We start from the raw sequence: 26,244 nt of genomic DNA on the forward strand, positions 1-26,244 counted from the left end.
CTTGCCCCCTAATTTGCGTACGTCTGGTAAATCGCATGCTTTAAGGCAAATTGTGTTAATGTGCCAACCTTTACCGCCCTAAGTACAGTCACGCCGATGGTAACGGCTGTTTTGTGTGAAGTGTTGGTTCCAAACCAGTCTGTTTATACATCTTCATGTCGATGTTGACTTGGCCATACACGTGTCTAATATGCAGAGTGAAGTCGTGGTTGGCGCATGCGTGACCATCGGGTGAATGTGCCCGCGATCGCTTGAACTCGGCGAACGGGCAACTGGTTGATATTCACCCCTAATTACTGCCAGTGTCCGCGAAAGGATCACATGTTTAAGCAGTTGTAGTTCATTATGGTAGCACACTTCAAGTCAGTTCTGTTTTCAGGTTGCCTTTTTCGTGCCCTCAACGCCGACTCTTTTAGCTCTGTGGCTTTTACCTCAGCAGATGCTGCGTAATACTGGGTAATGGGCTTATGGAACCACTGGGCTGTTTTGTCAATTGTACATATTCGAGGAAGGCAACCAATCTAGTCCAGAAAAGATTCATCATTTGAACTACCTCCAAATAACCCGTTGTCCATCCTTCATTGCTTTAAAGTAACATATGTCCCCATTTTACATCGTAATTCAGGTAACCAGCAAATTCCTAGTATTGTTGCTATGAATCAAGTGTTTATGAGTGGTTCTTGTTCGTTCATATTGCTGATCAATTCGCAATCCACTAATAGTGTTTTAATGCGTTAATTGTTTGCTTAGCTTCGGTTTTGGTAATGGGTCACCTATGGTCTCCGCCACTTTCCCTTGCTAGGCACCTGGTGCTCGGGCCGTACCAGTAGCCCCAAGCCCTTCCTTACGTCAATAATACACATTCTGCCCGAGTATTATACCGTCTTTCCATAGTACTTCATGGTAATACGAATTTTATTATCGTCCTTCTTGCCACTTCCTGACGATAAGAAGTAAGAATTTGCAAGAAAACCGCCTTCCTGACCGTTGGCTCCATTACTCAGGGTTCGAGTTCTTTTTTTTTTTTGATGGAAATATTTACGAAATGGTGATTAAAATATTTTTCAAATTACTAGATCTTGTCTTCGTTGCATATGTAGCATGCTGTAACGACATGTAAGGTTCAATTGTTTATGTGCATCGTAAAGCATATACACGCGACTCCTGATTGTGTTATGCGATTTTCGGCTATTTTAGGCTCCAGAGGATGTCGGTTGAACTTGAGGGGACTTAAACAGGGCTCCAAAGCTGCAGAAGCATTACATAAAATGTGCAGTGTGGCGTTTGAAGAGTAATAAATAGCCAAAGGATCGTTTTTTAAAGTGGGAAGTTTGGAAAATAAAAGTAAGGCTGAAAAAGTAGTAGGTAGAGCTATTCTTTTTTATTTTGAAGGAAAATCATTGAACCGAAGTTAAATTCGCATGCCCGTATTTCGTTAAGGGATGACTTTAGATTGTGCTGGTGATTGTTTCAACAAATGAAACGCTTCAAGAAGTCTTCCGTGGTTTTTTAATTTTATCATAGAGGAACACCCAAAGTACATATGCAACTTTCCTTTCCCTTACCACATGTTTACAAACCAGAAGCATTTCTACTAAATGCACTTCGAGGAAGAATGACTGGATGAATGAACCCAACATAAGGCCTCATCAGCTGATCTCGCTGACGCGTGAAGTAGAACGACTTTATCCTCCAGGTAAATTAATGCGCCAGCATTACTCCTGCACTGCCCTCTCCTGCCTACCTTGTGCTTCAGCGCGTGACGATGACGACGCGCCAAGCCACCAGCACACACTTGTGTGTTGTTATCATGCCATTCCCGACTGTTCTGCCTTCTGGACAGGTAGGCACGCGCTTTCAAACACAAAGCAAGTCAGGCGCGTTTACGGTAAGGAGTGCATTTCGGGATTTTCCGGTGGTTGAATAGTGTTCACTCCAAAAAGGGTTTCATTGATCGAAAGAGCTTGAGTCCCCAGGACTATTGATTGTTATGAAAGCTCTGCACAATCCGAGCCCCCCTCTGGCGCATGTGTTAGTGCCAAGTGTGAACGTTCTAAGGCATGTGAGTACAGGTTCAATGCGTAAGAAAGCAAATCATATAAGCCATCAGTAGAAAGCATGCGAACGCCCACCTGAAGGGGAGCCTTTGAGTTCGCTTACCTTCAGGCTCTCACGTTTAGAACTTTTCCTGCCTGCACACGGTAATGATACGATTCCACGCTTCAACCTTAGCGTTTTGCGCTAGATTCCAGATTAATAAGGAGCTTTGGCCATTTGTAGAATTTTCGCTGCAAATGAGAGACATTTGATAAACATGTGATCAACACTATTCAAGTGAACACCCAGCTAATTTTCCTTATTTCTACCAGAGCATTGTAGATTTGTATTTACTTTTTGGAGGAAAGATTAGGAATTCCTATCTTTTCATATTATGTAATAAACAGGGCTAAAAGGGCTCGTGAATAGACTTTTTCGGATTCAGTTAACCTTCCTTAAAGTTCTTAAAAAAACTTTATATGCGGATGATCTTCAAATGTAATTTTTTAAAAACATAGAATAAATAATTTGTGTTATTCACTGTCGACGACAGCTTCTTGGCTGGGTAGTGGCGGTCGTCCTCGGTAGCCTTAACAAATGAATTAGGTAAAAGGCTTAGAACCGCTTTCATCAACCATTCGAGGTCGTATCGAGCACTTTACCCTCTGCTAATGCGACTGAATCACTGCAATTCAACATATAGACCTACCAAAGAACTGCTAAACCGGGTTAATCTAGTGTGAATATTGTAAATCGAAGGAGGAAGTAAGGGAGGAAGACTGCGACAGGCCAGGGATTCCAAACCAAACACTATTAATGAAATCGGTTTTACCAATCTTTTTGCCTTTTACTTTCACCTACACCTGTGGGCTTTACACAGGCGAGTGATCTTTTAACCTTTTTTTATTTAATACCACACACCTTTGCTACAAAAGAGTGAACTTGAAAGCTACTTGTTTTCATGGCTCCAATGCCTTAATACGAGTCTGAACAAATAAGCTAATTTTGTAGATAGCCAGTAGAACGCCTATCAAGTCTGCTTGTGTTGAGCCAAATATCTTTACCTTTTATTAAACTGTCTTGAAGGCATTTAAATGAAACTATTCCTCACCAAAAAAAAACAGCCCTAAACTCCCGTATCACGCGCAATCTCCGCCTAGTACCAGATCCGGGCTGTCAGTCGGTCAATAGTGCGGGATGCAATGTGTGCTGGTGCAGGTGCGCGTGATTAGGTAGTGGCGGGATGTTAAAATGCGCTTACGTCAATTCACAAAACCCTGCACCGAGTGCATTGCAGCATCGAAAACATTCATCCCTATCGCAGGAAAATGTTCCCCTATTGGAACTTTTCCTTCAGATCAGATGCACCTAGCAGTGGTACCGCAAGATTCAGTCCTCTCTGTTTTCTGCTCATATGCCTTAGACAGCTCCGCCTTATGTGATAATTCAAGTGGTATGATGCGCATAAATCCACTTTTCTATCAGAGCACCTGAAACAGAATCAAACAAGTCACCCATGCATCAGACAAAGCGCAGTATTGGTACGCAACCCAAACAGTTTACCACCTTATTAGGATTTAGCTCAATACAACGGGCAAGGTCGAAGCCAAATGGTGGAACCATGTCTCAAGAAAGGTCTTGAGGTACACAATGCTTTGTTTCAGCGTCTGAGAATGAGATACCTCGGAAGACTAGTAGCGGAAATTGTATTCGGCGCCTTATGGGTCAGGCTAGCGGCATCTATCATTAGGCGCCCAAAATGTGGAATAGGCAGGAGGGACGAATGCCGTCTCGACCACAATCCCATCGTACTCGTGAGCGTTAGTCACCAGGGTGTGAGTGGCTTCCAAAACGGGGATCGACAGAGGAGGTGAAAAAACAGCCGCCTCAAATGCACACGCGACGCCATGATGTGTGTGTACTATGCACTGTGTGCACACTTTGTAGCAAATGGTTGTAGCAAGCGCACACACATAACCAGTACTTTTTCCTAACAGTTGTTGGACTGCATGTATGCACACGCATGCACACAAATTGTGTGTGCGGCGAGAGTTGTTAAGTGTCAATGTATCCATCTCGTCATGACCATTCATACCGAATGAATTGCCAAGCATGCATATTTATGTTCAGTGGTGGAAATACCCCTTGGAACTATTCATCTTCACAATGGATCAGTGGGAGCCCGCAAGAGTTGCTTTTCGCGGATAGTCACATGTTTTCAAGATTGGTTACGGTTCATTTTCGGTTACCGTCCGCCTATACTTTTTTAATACCTACACTCTACCAATGTGAATGCATGATTCTATCTTGATTTGAAATTGTATTAAAGCTATCATTGGTTCTCAGTTTTCAGGTAGTGTTACAATTGTAAAAATGCGTTAGACTCTTAGGCGACAGTTGAATACAAGAGTAATTCCCAGTACGGCAATTTGAGATGTTTAAAACAAAACAGAAATTCCTCAATATCAGATGACCAAGTGAGAAATCTGCTTAGCAGTATGATTTTTATAGACAACTGGTTATGGCTGTGTTTCGAGGTTACATTCCAAAGAGGAACAAAGTTTGTCATTGAGATCAATAGATGTATTGGTAGTGCTTAGAGAGTACTATTTATCATGGTTTTCTATCTTTTGGAATCTCGGTTTGAGTAAGATAGCAGTGTGAATCCATCAAGCATAATTTAGAGCATTACAAACAAACATTATTGGTAAGGGCCCTAAAGTCTTGAAGCTCCCCTGAACTTGCATTCGCAACATCGACGAGCTAGTGGAAAGCAGCGACAAGTGATGTCTGAATACTGCCAACCTATTGGTTCGTGCACTGACCCATATCCGATTGTGATTGGTCAGCAGTGCTAGAAATTAGCTTAGTGCGTGCGCACGTGTTAATCACAGCTGAGAGAGAATTGGCAACACCACACGTATGCGTAGTGCGTGGCCTTGACGCCGCTACACTGGGACTGCCGTCGCCCCATGGACTTCATAATATATTCAAATTGCGGGTAGTCGATACGTGCGTGAATACTTTTGATTTCATAACTACTCAATCCAGTTATGAAAAAACGTCTTGCCACAACTGGTGCAGATCCGAACGGATTGTTGCCCTTTGGCCCGCAAGTGACTAGTAGCGTAAACGATCTTAACTTACAGCTCTCCAATTGTCCCCTTCCCCAAAAACCCCCTTGGGATGGCGATCCCAGACAGCCGTTTACAGCGCCAGTTAGTCTGCTAAATGCAAACATGCCCACTTCATCCAAATCTGAGTATGCTCCAACCACGGGTGACGAAAATCGGAATTCTGTCGGTCTCACCCCGCCAGTTATCAATCAAAGTCAATACGATTCCCCCAAAAAGTGCGACATTACAGGTCAGGCATCTTTCAATACCAGTCAGCTTATCGAGGCTTTCATTCACAGTGCCCAAATAGCAAGAGGTGTGCACCCTCAGCAAAGTGATTTGTCCCAACTCATTCTGGAAATGGCCAAGAACCAACTCCATCAGCAGCAGCCGCAGCAGTCAATGAACCGAACTATTCTGCAGCGAGCCACTCCCGACAAACTGCTCATAACGTCCAGAAGTCCGCCCTTGCGTTCACCGTCGGAGTCTATTCGAGGATTTGTCGATGGCAATCATTCCAAGCCTCGGACTTCATTTGGCCACTCACCAGCTCTTCAATCCCCGCCTCCTCCTCTACTCCCACCGCCTCTTTCCAACAGTGCCTCAAGAAACCAATCAGGTCGTCCTCTCACAGCTTCTGACTACAACTCAGCCTCTTCAACCTTCTACAGCCACCAGTTTCGCCAACCCACTCTTACCGAGCAACAAGCCAAAAAACAGGCGGCTTCGCTATCCATCGATCAGCAGCTATATCCCGCTACTCTGTTCTATATGATGGCACAACAGCAACAGCAGCAACAAATGCGCGGACATCCACCGCCCCAAATGCCCCTTTCTTCACATTCGGAAGGCGATAAGAAGTCTCTAATTGACTACTCAAAAGTTGGGTGGGTGATTACTCTTTTATGCAGATCTTGTCCTGTTTCCCTCTTCTTATCTCATTTGTAAGTGTAGTAAAATCGCAAGGCACCGTGACCAGGTGAGGCCACGTGAAATGCGACGGCAGCAGCAATGGCGACGTCAGCTGTCTTGTCGCTCGGGTGCTGAATCACCACCTCCTTCGCTGTTTTAATCGCTGCACTCATCCCTGGCTGGTTCGCTTCACACTTGCGTATGAGCTCAGTGGTTTCTAATCCCGGTCGTAGATCTGTGCCAGAGCGTATCGTGGTTCCTTTTCTGGTACATTCTGGGTTTCGTTGATCCATCTGCCCACTTAAGATGAAAGTTGTCGTGCTTGCCTTATCCGACAGTGGGCTGTTCTGAGGGCTCCTCTCAAGCACCCAAAGCGATCCCCTGACAAACCTTTTTTACTTTGAAGTTATGTCCATTCTGAATTTGCGATGTTGTATCAAGTAGCAACTAATCACCCACCTTATTAGCACAGGCGTTATCTGGTCTTCTCTACTAAGCCTTTTTAGCCCGTGCTGCGATTTTTTCACTTATCTAATGTTTCTCAATTCATGTAGAGCTACACCTTAATTACTAAATAAGTTTCCACGGCATTGTCCCTTCCTTTACCATGTTCATTATAATTACAAGGATAGTGCACCACTCCTCAAATCCTTTTTTGTTACTTTTTCTGCAATAGTTCTAAATCTGAACCTAAGTTTGGGTAAACGCCGAATGCCAACTACATTAAGAATGCTTGGTGTATAAGGATAGTCGATTATTACTTGCTATTCATTACCATCCTCTCTTTTGTCTACCTCTTAGTCTACCTTCAAATGCGCGAAATCCAAAGAACGATCCCTACAGTTCGCATACACATCCTCAATCACACAACCCCTACATTCGCGTACCACCATCCTACCATCCCTGGTCCAAAACGGAGCCCTCCTCATTTACAGGATCGGGTTACTCCACTATCGATATACTTCGAGAGTCCAAACAAGCTTCCGAGTCTGCAAAGCCAGCCAATAAACTACTGACCACCTCTGGTGTTTTCTACCCAGAGAAACAGCCAATTGCTCCCCCGCCTCCCCCCTCCTGCTCCTCCTGCCTCCTCGATCCCTTCTCCAGCCGCAGCCCCAGCACCAGCCCCAGCCTCTTCAATTAAAAATCAGTCCGACGCGGTGGATCATCACTTTCAAATGGCTTTGAGTAACAACAGGAGCGGTAGCGGTGGTGTCGGTGGCAGCACTCAGCCGGAACCACCGACCCCCGTGGAAATGACCAATGAAAGGAAGGCTAGTGACAGCCACAAATATCCTCATCCCTTTCCGAACCACTCCTCCGTGATTCAGACAGTTCATCATGGTGTTTCTTCGTGCTCCTCTTCGTCCTCTATCAGTTCCATGTCCCTCTTTGACCGTGATGCCAATTCTCCCAGTCGAAAACTCTTTCCTTTGCCTCCACCAAAGTCTGAGAATAGAATAAACAGTGAGGCCTGTCGATTTTCCCTGAAAAAGAGACTTATTCAACGCTACCAAGCCGATGCGACCACAGGACTTGCTTCGGAGTCTGCTGCAGTCAACCAGGAGAGAATACCCGAGCAACAACCCCAAACGATGATAAAGCAGGAGCCTGGTGCAATTCTCGCCACAACACTAGAGGCGTCGTCCTCCGATCGTGTATGTTATTTATCCTTTGCAAGTACCTCTTTACAAACTCCACCTGTCTATCTACTTTTATGCTTCATCCATTTAATTTTCCAACATGGGACTCGATGATTACCCATGCACGTCTTAAAAGACCCCATTTTTAAAAATTCAAAAATGCAACTTAAAGTTATTGTAGAAGTTTATATGTGGACATTTATTGTAATACAAGAGCGAGAAATCTGCTAGGTAGCAGTTCTGATGCAGGCGCTCTGTCACGTCGTTAGGTTCGATGAAATCGATCGATCCTTTGACGTATGGGGGCGTCCGCATCTCAAGTAGCTTCAGTCAATAAATATTTAGCCTCGGTGCAGGCACTCTGTTTCCTTGTCGAGTTTTAAAAAATGCGAGATACACAAAAACTATGAAATGTAGGCCCCTCCATTGTTTCGTCACAGGTGCTTCTCCAAATATCAGGGTGGTATTTTTCCCTTATCCAAATTTTAATTTTGGACGCTTCAAAGGCATAGTCATGATGTTTATAATTACAGGCTTTAAAACCCTTAAATCGGCTAAAATGCAAACACATGGTGAAACACTTCAGACTTACCCAGTTTGTGACATTTTAGCTGTTAATTACCACCTTTTGTGGTCGTAATGTCCTAATACTGCATCTCTAGGGTGTGATGCAGTAGAACATTTTGCCCTGTCAAGTCTTCTCCCGGAAACAAAGACGGATGATACTGGTGATGTAAATTCGCCTGTTCTGCTTTGGGTTGCTTTTTTTGCGCTCCTGACTTCGCCGCTCGTAAATTTGTTGATGGGCAGTTAGAAAAGAAAAGGAGCATTGGCTCGGATCTTTTCTCACCCCAATTCCACTCTTATTTGGGTTAATTTTTTGTGTCCCTGATGTGGAAACAATTGACCACTAGTCATCGCACGCAATGTCATTCCCTTCGAGTCAAGTGTTTGTCATTGCCATTCAGTGACGGCTACTCACTTTTTCTCACTCCCTTGGTATACTTGTAAACCTTTTCCGGCTTAGGAAAGTTTTAGATGACCTCGCATGTTAAAATATTCTATATCTGTGTGCATTTAAAAATGATATCGTAGTGGAGTAATTTGTATCGCGCTTGAAAACAAAGTTCACTTATACGTTTGTAGATAAGCAAATGATTTTAATAAATGTTGAAAAAGTTTCAAATGAATATTGGTGATGGTAACAGTTATCCTATTTCTTCTACTCTCATTTAGCAATTTTTTGCGGAATCGAGTAAAGCTGAAGAAGACCGAGCTCTGCCAGGGGGTCATGAATCACCGTCCTCTCCTGCGAGCGCTCACTCCATTGTCAACGGATCCTTGCCAGAAGAGGCTCCTTCCAAAGACATTACGAAATGCGTCGCAAACAGTACAGCTCGTCGGCACCCGCCAGTACGGGCCTCAAAGATGGCACCACTGATGTGCTCCCTCAACGAGTCTTCTCAGTCTCCCTCCACCACCTCCTCTCTAAGCAAACGAGTTCGCAATAATGCTGTAAAACAACATCCCGGTTTCACTTCCGTTCGAAAACGCACTGCTGCTGGGGGTAGTGGCGAATCGAGTGGCACCAAACTGTCACGTGTAAAGCCTACCAAACCCCGGTTTTATAACAGTCGAGTGGCATCACCAGCAGCGGCGAGCGATACAGCTCTGCAGAGCAGTCGCCGAAGTCGCACAACGTCGGTACGATCGACCACTGATCAGACCCATTCCGAATTTGATTTCAATGGGCAGGATGAAGACGAGAAGGAGATTTTGTCAATAGAGACGAGTGGAGGAAGTGCAAAGGCGACTCCTAATCGGAGATGGTTTGGCTCGCGAAAGCGAAAATCGACTGCTGCTTCGTCGGGCCCCTTGTTGCGAATAAAAGTACCACGTAGATCGATAGAAGAGGAGGAGGCTGCGAAACGACCGAAGCACAGGAAACGCACACAAAATACTCGACAAAACAAGACCACTTTGAACACCCTTCCGCGTAACTATTTGGAAGAGGAAGACTATGAGGAGGAAGAGGAAGAGGAAAGAGAGGAGTCGAATGAGGATGACCTGGAGACCACGACTCCAGTCCAGCGGGAAGAAGAGCGGGGATCAAATGGGGGTGAAGACGAGAAGGGTGGGCGAGGGGAAGAGTCTTTGAAGTGTCATCGATGTGGCCAGTTGGTAAAGGCGGTGAAAATAGGGCGTCTAACCGACCCATTTGACTTTCAGTGCTGCGAGGAGAAGTTATCACTTCAGAAAATTAGAAGGCGGCTTCCTCCTCCACCAAATTGTGAGTCAATCCAGTCAATACTGTGTTTAATGTTCTCCGTTGTTGCCCGAGTTAATTCCATTAGTGGTTGCGTGATTGCCATATATAGTTTCATCATTCCACCTTTCTTCTCCCATCATATCTTAGTGCCGTGCCCCCCGTCATGTTTATACCTGCTTTTATTGTGCGCGTGTGGACTTTAGCAGTATTGTGTGTATAAAATGGATAGGAGTTCTATTATGCGTATATTGGATGTCGTGGATATTAATTGGCACGTGCAGAGGCCAGGCAACAATTCACATGATCAACTACTTGGGAAATTTTTCCGTTACGAAGCTAAGTCGAAACGGTTATTTTTCTCATTCCTAGTGGCCATCCTCTCGCATCGGTCACTCTGCGGTGGTGAGCTGGGAGCACAGGACGTAGATGATGCCGGGTCTGAGGCAGAATCCCCCTTCCTTCAGTTGAACAGCTGCACGGAACTGGAGAGGCTAAAGCCCTCCTTCCGTTGCCGAGCCTGTAGGGAGGCCAGTCGAGTCTCATCTACCACCATCGTGGAGACCAACAGTAAGCCCAGCGTTATTGGCAATGGCAACAATAACAGCACTACGGACAAGAACGGTGCCCGTCGACGGAACATCAACAATCGCAACCATCCTTCCTCTGCTGCCACCAGTGCAAATAATCCCTCCTCTTCACGCGGCACTAGTGATGCAGGGAACGATTCGAAGACTGCTGCGGCTACTGTCTCTGTGTTTTGCCGATTCTGGGGCTTCCGAAAGCAAGTTGAATTACGTGCCCTTTATTACCTTCTAATTCACCAACCTTCATGAAGCCTCTTTTAATTCATATACGGCTTCTCGCTGCATGACTTTATTCCCACGAGAGTCATTTTTCCATGATTCAATTATGCTTTCGCTCATTTATGCACTGCAATTTAATTTACATACTTTCTGATTTCCACAAGATGTCAAACGCCTTTGCTATCGATTGGGTGATGCCAAGTCAATCGTGCTTTTAAGCTTCTGTTCTGAAATTTAACTAAAATCGTGCGAATTATTTAGAGACAAGGCTTCACTCATCCTTAACTGTTTCATGTAATTTTCTTTTCCAGCACTTCTAGAGTTTGTCTTGAGAGTGAATCCTCACATCCTTATTCGTTTCAATGATTATTTAATCCACAATCTCACTAATAATCGCATCCTATTTTCTGTGAAATGTATGGAACTTATTTTGAAGGGTTGTTCTTCCGTCACACTTTTCAATGGAACGGTGATGAATGCGTAGCAAGTTTATAACAAAAAAAACCTAGTAAAATTGTACATATTTGTCTAGAGATGCGTGAGAACTATGGTTCACTGATTAAAACAGGCTAGGTCACTATCATGCATCGCATCATTTAAAAAACCCTTGAGGATTTGATTGGTCGCGAAGGCTACTATCCTGCCTTGTTATCATGATGAGAAAGTAGTATTTTTGCCTAATAAAGCCAAGCATTCGAATGGCTTTTGCACTGGATGCTTGGCATTCTTTGTCGGCTGTGATGTATTGCTTTGGTTGGAATGGTTGCTCTCGGCTTTTACCACACAACACAGCATATGGTTAAATACTGTGTGCACTGATGGATGTGAGTCAATGGTGGGAAAATAGTGAAGCCTAAAAGTAGCTATAGCAAGGGCAGCAATAGCACTAGTGTGCTAGCAAGTGCCACGCAAATATCCTTTTTGTGCCTGCTCTTGCACAAAAGTGCAACAGTAGTGCTACCAAACAACCGCTCTTGCCTTCATTTCCTCCGTGTTGTCAGGTGGCGCAACCAGAGCAGCTTTGCTTGAAGCACAGTGCCACCATCCTCAGGGAAAACTGTTGGCGCCTGCTGAATATCATTTACTTTTATGAACTGCTCTGTTGCTTTTTTGTGGAAGGTTACTTAATTGCTAGCTTGGTGCACGTGAAGCTAGAGTCTCCTCTTTGTTGGGCCATCCTTTCCTCAGTGCTTGGGTATCGCTATTATGTGCGGGTCAATTGGGATAACTTTCCGTTTAGATTTTTTACGTCTAAAGCAAGTGGGTGTGATTTCAAGAAACTTATAGCAGATTTAGTGCCTCGTACTGTCGGAATGGTATCTCAATTATGAAGGCGAAAAACTATTCTTTGTGGTAGTGGTGCTATTTCAGGCAGGTAAATCATGTTTACTGTAACAACGAGGATGACTTGTGACTAATACGTTCTGTAGTAAATTCCTGCAAGCACTTGAAAATGTGCATGAAAGGCTCACAAAGATAAACAACCGTGAAAGTCGACATAATCTATCTTAATTTGCTGCCTCACTTAAGATGGTGCGGTCTGATTAAGCTGAAGTCTCAAGAACTACTCTGCGGACAGTCAAGGACTTTTTACATCCAGATGACCTTCTCCTTTTTTCATCATAACCATTTTCATTGGTCAGGGTCGCCAGTGCGATTTTGTAAAGTAGCGCGAACTTGCAATACCTCTCAGCTACGTGCAACTTTTCGTCTTCCCCAATGGGAGCTATTTTTGAAGGTTCGAATAACGCGATTAATAGCGCCAAAGTTGCGTTCTTCTTGCTATCAATGCACGTACACGTTGTAAGCAATTTGGTGCCCTTCGTCTAGTTCTTTTCTCTTCACACTGATCCGCGGCGAAAGCCCTTACAGGCGAATAAATTTACATGGGTGTAGTTTTTGCTTTCTCAACTTCTATTTAGCCGGAAGTTTGGTTCCAGTTCATTCAGTGGTATTCTTGCTGAAGCTGTCGAAATTTCCTCAATATTCAACTATCATTTATCCTGAGGAGCTAATTTTACTGCTTTTCTTCACGAGGCAATTTTCTGTGAGCCGCTGCCTACAATCAATCGACCTGAAATATCCTACTATGTAATTAGGATGAACAAAGCTTTTACGTGGAAATCCATATTTTTCTGTTCGTGAGAAATCCCATTCGGTTTTATTGGATGCTAGGAAATAACAACCACTATTGACTTCCCTTCCGCAAACATCCTGACTTCCCAATCGGCAACGACAAAAAGAAAAACAAACATTGTGTCTAAAAATTGATTCCTTACGTGAGGTAGGGTAAATAGTTGTCAAATCGGTCTTTTCCTTCTTACCTCGTGAACAGACATCGAAGCAACCCCATCGCCAATCTACAACGTTAGTTCGTTTGTCATCCTCGATGAGTTAACAATAACCGTGGATAATTCCCTTTCTTGATGTATAAAGGTCAAGAAACCAGCAGATCTGCACGCACACTAACAACCCTATATCACATATTTCCCTTTCCACTACATAGCATACTCTCCTGTCATCACTAGAATGTGCATTAATACCCCCCAAAAAATTGACTGTGTGGGAAGAGCTTGACGGTTTTGATCACGTTCCAGTCCTGTTTAAGCACCTTCAAAGGGTGCATTTACCTCATAACGGCAATCGATCCAACTTGACCTTGACGCCATGACTGATGCGCTTGCATGTGTTAGGAGGTGCTATTCAGATTGAAAATATTCTACTAGGTTCTTATTGCTGTGCAGATGTAACACATAGTTTTAATAGATCATGGGGCTGTTCATATTTTTCTTCCACTTAATTCCATCCATTTATATAAGCGTATCATACTTATTCACAATGAATGTGTATTTTTAACCGCATTCGATAGTAGGAGCGGTGATTATCTTGTTCTTTTTCTCTGATTTTTGCTGAGCGCTCGTGTGAGTTCTTTTGGGCTGAGCCTACGCACACACACGTCCGTGCGTCCGTGCTTCCACCCCGGTTATCGATCGCTCGCTCTCTTGCGATGCCAGCCGACTAGCGCCACCTTCCCACGCCGCCACCCAAACGCTGAATTCTTTCCATACCACTCATTTTGCTCCCACCCTCTCTCTGCCTTGTGCCGGCAACAATTTCGTACTTAATTGCTCGCTTAAACTTTGTTTTCCTTCCAAAAAAATTCATTTTTACCTCATCATCGTCAACACGAATGTTTTGTCACTATGTTGTCTATAAAATTGGTAAGCTACACGCAGTTTTCCTCGCACCCCTAGGCGCGTCCACATGGCGCGCCTTACCAACCCCCATACACGATAGGGACGTGTTTATGCCTTCAGTATCCACAATAAATCCGGATTTTTTTTCAGGATATATTTCCTCGGCCGAAACAACAACTATACCTGCCATTTGTACTGGAGTGTTATATCATCAAAGTTCTTAACGGTTATTACCTACCCATTTAATATAGCACTCATTTGCATGTCCCATCGAAATTTTAATCATTTCTAATTTATCGTTTTCATTTTTCTTGCGATCCCCTGAGTCGCGAACACAAGAGAAGATGTCAACACATCGAGCCAGACCTGTGGTACATCATGGGATATCAGTTTATTCTCGGCCATGCATCGCTTGCATGAAAAGCAAAACGATCACGCTTTGTATGAGAACTGATTACTTAGGTTTTGCGACTTTTGTAGACTCTACTACGATCAGAAGGGTCTCCTTAGTGTCTCTGACTTCTGTCGAACCTCCGAGGCCGATTCGATCGACCGTTCACTCTGGGCCATGCATCATCATGGTAAATACACAAGTTTTATCCTGAAATATATGCACATTCAAGAGTCATTATAGTATACACGAAGCAGAAAGTGACATGCTGAGTGTCCCCCAACCACTGATGTAAAAATATGACGGTATGAGGCGTTAATGCTAAATAACCATTACGTAGCCGCTCTGTTAGCAGTAAATCTATCAGACTAGCACACGTTCACGCATTTGCTTTGGTATACGTGTCATCTTTTGCGTTCAAAAATCACTGCCTTTATGTAAAACTATAGTGTGATGTTCCTGTTCAAGTCTTATCGCGTACAACACTGCTGCGGTCAAGGCTCCTACCACAAGTTATGCCTTAAAAATACTTTCGTGCTGGTGTCTGAAAAAACTGAAAAGTGGCTGGAGGATTTATTGTACTTAACGGATTTCTTTTTCTTCTAGTGTCCCCACCTCTGAGTCGGCAAAACGCTATGTACTGCCTGGAACAATTAGGTGCAATTGCATGTCGCCTTATGCTCTCTGAGCTCTCCATTCTTTCCTCCTCAACCTCCGGTTATGGAACTGTCACTCGGCAGTGCCGTCCATCTCTGGACTCTGCCGCCAAGAACCTTAACTCTCCTTCGCGCCACGTTGCCTGGAAGCGACCTGTTCAGGGGGTGAGGGAGATGTGCGATGTCTGCGAGACCACCATGTTCAACTCCCACTGGGTCTGCACCAAGTGTGGTTACTCAGTTTGCTCCGCTTGCTACTACGCCAAAGCAGCCTCCCTTGCCAAAACCAAAGACAGTCCCGACCCTCTGGGAGATGTCACTTCCAGTGTCACCTCTACAGTCCACGAAAGTGTAGTGGAGGAAGTGGGAGTCAAGAGTAGGATCCTCTTCTCATTAATATACCTCTCCTTACAAAATGATGGTGTTTAGTGCTACATTTGGATGTTTTCTTTAGATCTCTCACCCGCAGTAGTCCAGCTGAGCTTCGAGGACTACTCGGTGCGTCAGCCGTGGTCCACATGTTCAGCCAGTCGACGACCCCATGATCCCAGCAAGATGATGCTTACTGCTTTGCTCCCCTTCGGCAGTCTGCATTGTTTGTGGCATCGCCTCCACAGAATTGTGCCGCGCCTGGACTGTCCCTGCACTTGCCCTTCGGCTGGAGCTAGGACTACAATTGAGGATGTCGCCTCCCCAGCCTCCTCTACTGACACCTCGGCGGCCACCTCCCTTGACCTCCTTGCAGACCTCGCACTAAAGTCGACCACCTCATCTGGTGGGTCTCTTGAAGATAGCGGTGGTGCTGAAGAGGAGACAGTGGACGGCGAAAGTCGCGAGCTAAGCCAGAAGGCTGGCTCTCTGGGTGTGCTCTACCTGAAAGACGGTGATCCGACCAATTTCAAAGCCTTTCAGGTGAGTCCCCTTTTACCCTTAGCTGCGCTGGTAACTCTGGCTCCCGATATTTGACTTCTCGAAATTGTGATGTAATGGTATTATGTTTCATAAGTGTGCGAATTGAACTTCGCAAACAGAATTTCTTGGTTTATTTGAAAGGTAACAACTCTAGAACTTTATAGATCTTTCTGTGTCAGCTGTACTTTACTGATGGACTCACTCTGCAGCTTCACACACAATTACCTGTGTAGTAATTTTGAATTACTAATATGGAGACTATCAAGTTCTCTCTAAAAATATCTAAAGTCATCTTCTCTCTAGGCTATGTTGTGGATGCTATTATCTTTTACAACAACATTCAACGTGTATATATTTCTTCTAAACCATTGTGAGTTTGGTCCGTATTGGAAAAATACTAGGTGGTATTATGCAAGTTAGTTCTTTCGGCATTTGTCAGCGCGCAACGCTCCCATGATTGCAAAAGTTAGGCTTTTATATAATCATCAGTCACGATAAGACTCTAGGGTAAGCGAAAATAAACACAAACTTGGGTTTACTTGCTGTTGCTTTTTCTGCATGCATTAAGATGTCTTCGATCACGTGACAGAATTGTCTGATAGACGACCGTCTGTTCCCCCACTTCAGCATACGTTGATGATGCATTCATGCACAGACTCAAATACTAACGGCGAATGTTATTGAAGAAAGGTAGAAGTAATTTCATAGTTTAGTAATTAAGTTAGGTTACCAAGATGTCCTAGCCAGTTTGGCCGTTTAACTCCACTGATAATAAACACACGCACTGGATGTACACCTTTTTCTCAAGTGCGCACGGCTATGTACACATCGATTGGCCCATGATCAGTGTGTGGCCCTCGATGCGGGCATATCCAGGAGCAGGCCCGCCTACGTTCGCGCTTCGAGGTTAGTATCGACCATCCGTAGCGTGGAGAACAATCCTAGATGCACACCCTAGGATGGTCAAACGATTCCAATGACGCATTGCTACCTTCTTTCCCACATTGAGGGGTGAAAGTACACTTCACATCGGCGCGTGTGTTTTAGTGATTTGGGGCTTGACAAACCACAATCCACCCCTTGCGTTGGAACGAATCAAGTACGCCTTTTCTACAGACAGTGGGGCATCGCTGCATTCGTCACGTTCCTCCTCTTTGTTCCAGTTTTTGAAAAGTGTGTTTAAAAAATCGTGCACCTATACGTCAGTGTCGATGTGGCATCACGTCGCGGGTGTGTGAGTAGTGCAGTCGCTAAATAACCGCGTAACCAGATTACCGGTCCTGAATTAGGCTTGCACGGTTCACCTGCGGAGAGCCTGCCTTTAGCACTGATTGCGCAAGTCTTTTTCAATTGGTCTAATCATGCTCTCTTCATTATTAAGCACTAATTACCTGAAATGAAACGGCATCATGGTAGCTTACTGTCCTAAGACACAAGAATTACTTGATTTTACCTGTTATTTTCACTTTGAGCATTGCATTTTTAGTATTTATATCAGGCATTATTTGCTTTCGCTCAGAAGAGTGAAATTTTAGCGACTGTTTATTGTGAAGAATCCCCAAGTCGCACAATTTTCTGTGGGATTGCAGTCGTAACGCTTCGCTTCGTTTAGGGCATGAAGATTTTTGTCTAAAAATAGCAACTCGTAGCTTCAAACTCATTTGGGGAACGCAGGAAAAAACAGCCCGCAGGCGTTGTTATAATATCTGCTGTAATGGTTTCTACTAGTCTTGGAGTCGCCTCTCGAGTTTTTGGACTTTTGTGAGGGAACTTTACACTTACCTGCTGATCCGTTCCGTGATCAACTTTGATAATTCTACTGAATGCAAAAAGTGATTTGACGGAGCCTCACTGTCATTACAGACTGTCACTTTGTGTGTTGTATTTGTGCAGTAGTCTCAACTTCTGTCCAGAGGTAAGGCATGTGGATTTTTAGGAAATGGAAGTTAATTGCTCGAATAATGGGAATGTGAACATCGAGGCTTAGCTCGATGCTGTGATTTTGGGCACTTATGGAAAACGCTAAGCTGGTATCCACAGCTAACTATTGCGAGCAATAACGGCGTCCGAAGGCTCACCTGGTTGCCCCATCCAAAGTCATGGGTCTGAGCAACATAAGAGATAGGCTCACTCGTAACCTTTTACCACGTAAACCAAATACGCCACTTTCGTACTGGAAGTTCAGCACCTCGTGGTGTACGTAGGCTATGATTTTCATTCCTTTTTTCGTAAGGAGCGATGAAAACGAGACGTGTTATTTGGTTTTTACACACAATTTTAGCAACACTGGGCCACCAACCAGCCGGTAGTGATCTCCGGCTGTGGGAGGCACTTCAATGCTTCGCTGTGGACCGCAAAATCTCTCAGTCGCGAGAATTCCTCGCCAGGAGCCGCCTCGCAAATCGTGCTCATTGACTGCGAAACCAACCTTATTGTTCCTCGACATCCGATCCGGGCCTTCTGGGAGGCCTTCGATGCCCATCTAAATAACTCCAGTATGTTTCCTTTCACTTCAACTCAATACCTACTTTAATTATTTAAGACTCCCTTCTAAAATTAGACACGTTTCAAGGATCACGTTTCGAGGACCAATAATTGTCTGAGCACAATTGCCGCAACTGAAAAGGTAATGGGGAGGAATCTCAGTCCTCAACCCCAAGCTTGCAAGGCTATGCCTAATTTTCTAGAATTTCATACACGTAACAGTCAACATTTGATTGAAATGTCGGTTGCTCTGAAACCTATTTGCAGCCAGTCGACTATACTGAAAACGAGCAAATCATTATTATGTACTTTGTAGTTCGAACTCGAACTCATTTCGGTAATTGTAAACGGCTTCAGTGCTTTCGCTCCTTTCTTTCTTTAAACTTATTTGGGAGCGGGTGTGTTGGCAACTCTCTATTTTCACGATTCCATTCTTGGGTGTAACTATTCAGACCTTGTTTCATAGAGCTAGAACCTCTGTGACAAGAGTCTCTTTTCTCATGTTACCCCTTTGCTATTATCCTGAGCCCACTGTTTGTGCTTGTAATCCTGCAGCTGCTGATGCTGCTGCTAGATGGCTGTTTTTTAGCCTACATGCTGCTTTGCATAGAGGGAAAAGGTGAGAGAAAAAGCTGCGTGATTCAGATGATGTTGTCGTTTAAAAAACTAATGTAGGGTAGGCGCTGGTCAACGATCGCCACACGCACATGCGTGCATGAGAAGACAATAGGCCCTATGTTAAATTCCGGAAAATTCTCAAGGGAATGGCGCTCACAAAACTGTTTGCTTTCTCCTCTTTTAGTGGAGAAATTTCACCTCCCATAAATGAATGATAGTGTCACTTACACTAACAGGTGTTTTTCAGATGTCGATCACTGAATGTGCTTTCGGTTCATATCAAGTTTGTCTACGCGTTTTGTTGATGTAACGGTAATGTGTTCTCCCTCTGCTGCGTTTGTAGAGCGTGCCTCATCGACGAAGGAGACTACTAGGCCGCTGCAACACCTGAAGATTCGTGAGTGGCCCCCCTTGGGTGACCTAGCGGAGGCGCACCCTGATCGATATGCGGATTTTACGGAGCACTTGCCTTTGCCGGAGTACACTCACCGCGAGGGTCAGCTCAATCTAGCCGCTCGTCTACCCTCCTTCTTTGTGCGTCCTGATCTTGGACCTCGTCTCCACATCGCCCAAGACCTCACTTCTCAACCCAAGGTGAGTTTCACCTTTACCCACCTCATTAATTGGCTCTGGATCTTTAAATCAAATTACCCCCACCGATCACTTGTGTTCAGCGTTGTTTCTCAGGAAGTTAAAAGGGCAAGGAGGATATGAAATTGGCTATACTGCCATCGAAAAGTGGAAGTCAGGTAAAATCCTTGTAGACAGGTATACAATTAGAATAAGTACCATAATGGTATGCAGTCTTCCTTTTCTTTTGAGTATCATTTCCGATGCTCCCCTTGATCGTTATTATACTTCAGACGGCTCAGGATAGTTGAGAAACTGAAACGTGAATAACACAATGGTTTCTAAGGCCGACGAGAAGGCCTTGGTATCTATTTATGTTCCTTTCCTAAACATAATGTTAACCTGAAAAACATTTTACGATAATCAAATTTACTGCGTCGAGTTCTAACAAAGGTAATATTTCCCTAAAAGTTAAAAGGCTGAATAAAGGGCAGAAGGTAAAGTGGTTTCATGGAGCTGTGTTCTGTGCTCATGTTTCCTTCCCACTTTGTTGTTACATCATATTCCTGTTCAAATTATTCTCAGCTTCTTGAACACGGGAGCTTTCCTTGTCAATACGTACTGAAGATTCTGAATCGTTTAAATCTAGTCTCGCTTCACTGTTGGCCACTATGTGAAACTTGAGATTGGAGTGATACCGAATCCCAATGCGGTTTTGGTAGCCTTCTACTTTGATTCTCCATAGGCTTAACCATCCATAGTAGCTGCCTCCCCCCCATACCGTCTAAACTCAGCTGTTAGCCTGTGTAATCTCTATTGCTGTACTTTCTAATTGAATTTGGTTGCCGCTGTCATTTACTGTAGTGCCCAAATCATCACTAAAGTTTTTTTGAAAGCAAGCCGGTCTGGAAGCGGGTTTATTATCAACGCAGATAAGAATTAGGCGACTAGTGGGCGTTGCCTTATGCCACCAGGGGAAAGATCAAAGCAGTGAAGACTGGAAAGGCTCAAGCACTTAGGTTTACGAATGAAATAAACAGTAATGCGTTCGCAGTAGTGCTCGCGAATTCACAACTTTTCCTACCCTTTTCACAAAAAGTTGCTCTACTGGTTACTTACATTTGCTTTTTATGATAACGTTTATGAAAATAACTTCCGAGTTCTCACTTGCTGTCTGCGATTATTGCGGCTTTTAGTAATTCACAAGCCAAACATTTATGTAGTCTTAAATCGTTTTAGCGGGTTTTGAGGTGGTGGCGCCATCGAGGATAATGAATGGGCGTGGTCTCCGTACCCAATTCACTTGCACGCACGGCACGCATTGAATGCATGGTTAACGTATGATGTGCAAACAGACACACCGGAGTGAGGTTTATTTTGCTGCCGAAAATGGGCGACATCATCATCACTATCATGACCAGAATCCCTCAGCGTACAGTACTAACTGGCCAACCAGCACTCTACCCAGTCACCCACCCATTCATTCACTCGCCACCCCCTCTTCTCGTTGGGCGCATCCTAGTTGTTTCCGTTAGGGATATCATGTTGTCCCGTTAGCCCGCTTGCGAGCGTCCAAATTCAGTGCACTTGCACGATGACTCGGAAAATGGTGTTGGCTGTGCGCATCTCCACTTTTTGGGTCATCTAGGCTATCCTCACTTTTGTTTGTCCGTTTAAATTACACCTCGGCTCGTGGATCCTCTTGTTGTTTTCCAACGCAGAAAAGAGTAGTTTAGTAGTTAAAAGCAGCCTTCCAAATTTTTCAATAAGCATTCTTATCTCTAACCCCGTTTAGAATCAATAGTGAATTCCACTGACTTCATAAGGCATCTTATACAGAAGCGATTAAAGCGCCACTTAATGAAATCACAATTTTTTGATTAATCTCTCCGAAGTAGGGATCAAATTCCTGTCATGTGATGTGATCAGGTGCTTTTATGTGTGCCTAATCACTAACGCTTTTTAATGAAGCCCTCTTCGTTGCAGATTGGTACGATGAATCTGCGAGTGGATGTGACGGACGTAATCAATGTGTTGATGACCGCAACCCGACAGATGGAGCAGATGTCGCCAAAGGGCGGAGAGGGTCAGTTGCGCGCCTTCCTTCGCACTGCCAGTGTTGATGTTGCCGAGGTCTTTCTCACCAAAGAACATACCAACGTGTCATCGGCCCGAGGTAAAGTGGATCTCTCCTTCTATTTGATCATTTAAAGATAAACTGGCGGTCATTGGCACGTTTAGATGCGCCAGATCACTGCCGAATCTTGTATATTTTTCTTTCTAGGCTAATTTTGACGGAATTATAATTATCCTATCTGCATACTTCTACTATAGCTGAAACGATCAACTATGGTAAAAGTATAATCTCTCCCCACCTATAGTGGATAACACCTATGCGGTAAACCCGTAGCGGTTAAACGTTGCAACTAGCTAACTCGGTCCCCTGATACTTGTAACCTCCCATAAGACCGATTGTTATTGGTAATGGGAAAAGAATAAGGTGATACATTTTTCCTAGACTTCGGGTCGCATTGCTTCGATATTCAATTATAACTAGTAAAACGGCGATGCCTTTTGATGACAGATGGTTGCTTTAATTGCGTATTGCAGATTACGAGCACTTATATCCAAAAAGGCTAGCTCATTCAATAGCATGACAATAACTAACATTTCATTGCAAAACACCCATTCTCGGTAGACTTCTTTGATCTCAGTAGTTTGGCATTGCTGTGTAATGCCAAGATGACCTTCACGTCAAGCAATTTTCTTACATCCGCACTAGAATGCGGATGTGTGCGTAAGCATGCAGAGCTGGTTATCGCGGAGGTTGCTGGACTCATGAGCAAAACTAATTCGATAGAAATCGGCGATACCAATTTGTACTAAATCAACCGTCAATAGAGGATTTTTTGCACTACTCTTGCTAAAGCTAGGCTCTCGGATTGATACCCACTTCTTTTCATCTCAATGTAGAAATCTGACGACTCTTCCTTTATGCTAATTATAGGACTTCCCGGAGCAGTGTGGCACATTTTCAAGCCGTGTGATACGCCGGTGTTGCGAGAGTACTTAACCAAAGTACATAAGCTCTCCTCCGGTCCCGCCCACCGCGGAGGTAGTGGTGGTGGTGGAGACGCAGGTTCTGCAAAGAACTCGTCCGCTGCTGGTGCCCACGGTAATACCGTGGGTGATGTTATCCATGACCAACGGATTTACCTCTCCGAGGAACAGCTGGAGGATCTGAAGGTGGAGACCGGAATCAAACCTTATACCGTGCTTCAGTTCCCTGGCGACGCAGTATTCATACCTTCTGGGTCCGTTCATCAAGTGAGTATTTTCGAGTAATCTGAAGTACACCTGGCATCACAATGTATCGGAATCAGATTTTCCCATTTCTCTGGCGGCATTACTATTTCCATCTATAAAGACTGCACACGTAAGATGTGGCTTTTGTTGCTTTATCTAAAGGAGGTTTTGCATGATTTGGGTTGTCCCTATTGAGGAGTTTGTTCATTGCTGTCGGTTATTAAGCCTAAAATTAAAATCTCCGGATAACAGATGTTTCAGGCTTCATATCCGAAACGTTAGCCAAGTGGGAATATTTTTGTATTTCGAATTCGTTTTAGTTAATTATACAGTTTTTTTCAAGCAATTATTTGCTACTTCAGATTTTGGTTTCATTGCTTGTCAACCTCCTTGAAATTTTTCCCCTTGTGCTGTTGTCCCTTGATTTTGATGAAGAAGGTTGTGAGCCTTAACAAATTAATACACCCTAACAAATACAAAGTAAATTTTGGGGAGAATGGTAATCATTTTGTGCTTTTGTTCACTTTGGCCATAGAACTGTTTCACCACTACACCACTGGCTCTTACGATGTAACGGATTAACTAGTGTACATGTTCAACACTCCACCTTTTTCAGTATTTTAGAAAACGAATGTTACATTCTGCAATGCAGTTAACATTAAAATCGATTCGTAGCTGTGTGAGAGAGCGAAGGAACGCGCATGCGCCGTTGTTTTGGAAGAGATTGTTTATTGCGTTCGACCTTAAACTTGTGTGCTGATTGTTGATGCGACCGAGTCCAGCCTCTGGCATGAAAGATGTGGCAGCCTTCGCACCAGTAACCATATATTGCAAATTGTGGTGATGTCGAAATGTCCTGTAAAGAGAAGGCATAAATAACCCCACAACCCATGTGGCTATGGAACTGGATTAGGAATTCTTTCTCTAATAATAGCAATACATCATGAATCACACGTAACTTAGGTGTTAGGAGTATTCGAACACTTTTCGCGGGGCTCAGCTACATTTTTCTGAAACTTTAGTTGTTCTAGAGCAAGAAGTGGGAAGAATATTAATGGGCAACGTTTTAGTTGGGCATTTTTGTTTCCCAAATTTTATTATAAGGGCGCCTCCAGGAGCTGTCAACATGTTGCTTGCATTCGATTGAATGCGAATTTGTGGCATAGTACCAATTTTGGTAATGGGACATCACCCACACTTTTTCAGCTTTATTGCTGATCACGATCAGCGTCTCAAAAAAGCGTATCGTTTTTATACATGTACATACACCGGCTTCCTTTTACAAAGCTGTCAGGTGCCATCATAAATGGACTAAATAATGGGTAATTAAGTCCAACTCTCAAGCTTGACAAACGCAGAAAATGCATTGGATGAAAGTTCACCTGCCTGTTGATACTGTGGTAGGCAACGTCATTGTTCGTGCGCATGCGCAACCGTGGTGATTAATTAGCCGGGCCCTGCGCATACAGAATTCCTTTGCGGGTGTGATCAAAGCTGCGCTGTCGCACGACTGACATTAACTTCAGGTCTTGCATTTGTGTTTAGTGCCAGCAGTGAAATCAGCTTACTAAATAGACAGGCAGTTGCATCACATGACACGTTAAAAGTTCTCATACCAGAATTCGGTCGCAGTATGCAAGCGTTTTACAGGCACTCTTCTTCACATTCAGCGGCCAAAATTAGGTATGCTTTTTTTTAACGCTTGTGGTCAATTTCATCAAAACCCATTGTTCTAATTTTATGTAGATACCAAATAAAACAACATCTAAATCTCAAATTTTATGCTGAATTTATCGATGAGGTATTATTCGCAACTCTTACCAGAACCCAGCAGCCAATAAAATATGGCGCCTGTCAAAATCCCAGAAATATACGTGTATACGATTCATTGGTACGATACCTTACTTGATTGAATGAAAACAGAATAGGAAATCAGGCTCTCCCAACGCTACCACCCCGTAGTTAACGCAAGTGGCCTTACATGCAGTGATATGAAAAAGCTCATAAATAAATGAACTTTCGTTATCGGCATGGTCTCAAGGGATCCTGCTGGAACTTGACCGTCACTAACCACTGCGGTAGCCCGCAGCAGCATTAACAATTATTAGAATAACTACTGTCTGTAATCGTGATACTAAGTCATCTCACTGGATGTTTGGCATTAACTTACCATATCTGATTTGTGAGATGGCACATAATTCTGGTTCAGGAGGATGAAGCTCCAAAAGCAGACCCTTATTACCAGGATGTTTGACTTGTGCAATTAGAAGCAGGTTCTGAGTTTAAACTTTTAAAAATAGTGGGATTTTTCAACTGGCAGTCACATAAACAAAAAATTTTGCTGCTATTCTTTTGTAGGTGCGGAACTTGGCAAATTGTATCAACGTTTCCTCGGACTTCATATCGCCTGAGCATATACTCCAATGCCTGGAGTTAACAGAGGAATTTCGCCGATTGCCGCGGAATCACCCCAGCCATGAGGACAAACTACAGGTAAAGAACATGATCTACCACGCCGTCAAGGATGCGCTTTCGACGGTCCTTAAGACGACCACTACCACCTCTGCTTCCAACCACCGCCATCCTTCCTCTCCAACGGTCACCTCCACGCCTTCGGCCCACCAACGCTGCATGTAAATTAAGAGACCCCGTCCTGCCTCAACTCGACCTACTCCATCGCGTATTGTGATGCCTTTCATTTAAGAACCTCCCATACACCCCCACTGCTGCTACCATTACCAACGAGAAGAAGAATGACAAATGTTGCTGACGTGTTTTTTATGCTCTTAATCATTCCGCTTGGTGTGTATGCATACACATGTACCCCCTATATACATACACAAACACACCCAGACAAACTGACGAACAGCGCTGCTGCCTAAGTAATGTGTACATACACCTGCATAGAGTCCGACGTAGCAGGGAGCAGTGCGTTTATGTGCGTGAACTGCCTATCACAGCTACCACCTCAATGACAACACCAGCATTGAGTCTTCGGAAATTGGAAAAAAATACATGTTCAAATCATCTGTGCTGTCTTTTCTCTCTTGTCATGGTGATGCCGCTTATTAAGAGCAATAGCACCCTCTACCAGAGCTCCTGCTAATAAGGATCGAGTGTAACTAGTGTTGGGATAACCTTGATGCCTTTTTGGATGCTTTTAAGTGTAGCTTTTGCTATCCATTGAGAGGTAGCTTAGCCAAAGCGGTGAAGCTCGTATTTGCTGACAGCCTATTATGAGCATAAAGCTTAGTATTTACCGTTTGCAATTGCAGTTGTCGGATGACCGTGACTAATCCCTGCGGGAGCTATAGAAGCAGATTATGTCGA

General features: G+C 44.0%; 2 protein-coding genes across 2 annotated transcripts; both read left to right on the plus strand. All coding sequences in view use genetic code 11, as the record gives it.

Annotated features, from left to right (window-relative positions):
* Nucleotides 1–3,796: 3,796 nt before the first annotated feature.
* Nucleotides 3,797–10,810, plus strand: EGR_01789 (hypothetical protein; the record flags this gene model as incomplete). The annotated part of the gene is made up of 6 exons (XM_024491038.1): nt 3,797–3,857; nt 5,404–6,040; nt 6,867–7,090; nt 7,173–7,723; nt 8,945–9,998; nt 10,347–10,810. 6 exons carry the CDS (start codon nt 3,797–3,799, stop codon nt 10,808–10,810), a joined length of 2,991 nt encoding a protein of 996 aa, XP_024354494.1.
* Nucleotides 10,811–14,380: 3,570 nt separating this feature from the next.
* EGR_01790 (Lysine-specific demethylase 3A-A) lies at nt 14,381–25,551 on the plus strand (the record flags this gene model as incomplete). Its single annotated transcript, XM_024491039.1, has 9 exons — nt 14,381–14,418; nt 14,458–14,558; nt 14,975–15,400; nt 15,479–15,936; nt 18,218–18,431; nt 19,382–19,632; nt 21,595–21,784; nt 22,616–22,935; nt 25,273–25,551. The coding sequence occupies 9 exons, from the start codon at nt 14,381–14,383 to the stop codon at nt 25,549–25,551; spliced, it is 2,277 nt and encodes a 758-aa protein (XP_024354495.1).
* Between the last annotated feature and the right edge of the window lie 693 nt (nt 25,552–26,244).

The sequence above is a fragment of the Echinococcus granulosus genome (assembly GCF_000524195.1).
Source record: "Echinococcus granulosus chromosome Unknown EG_S00007, whole genome shotgun sequence".
In the NCBI taxonomy this organism is placed as follows: domain Eukaryota; kingdom Metazoa; phylum Platyhelminthes; class Cestoda; order Cyclophyllidea; family Taeniidae; genus Echinococcus; species Echinococcus granulosus.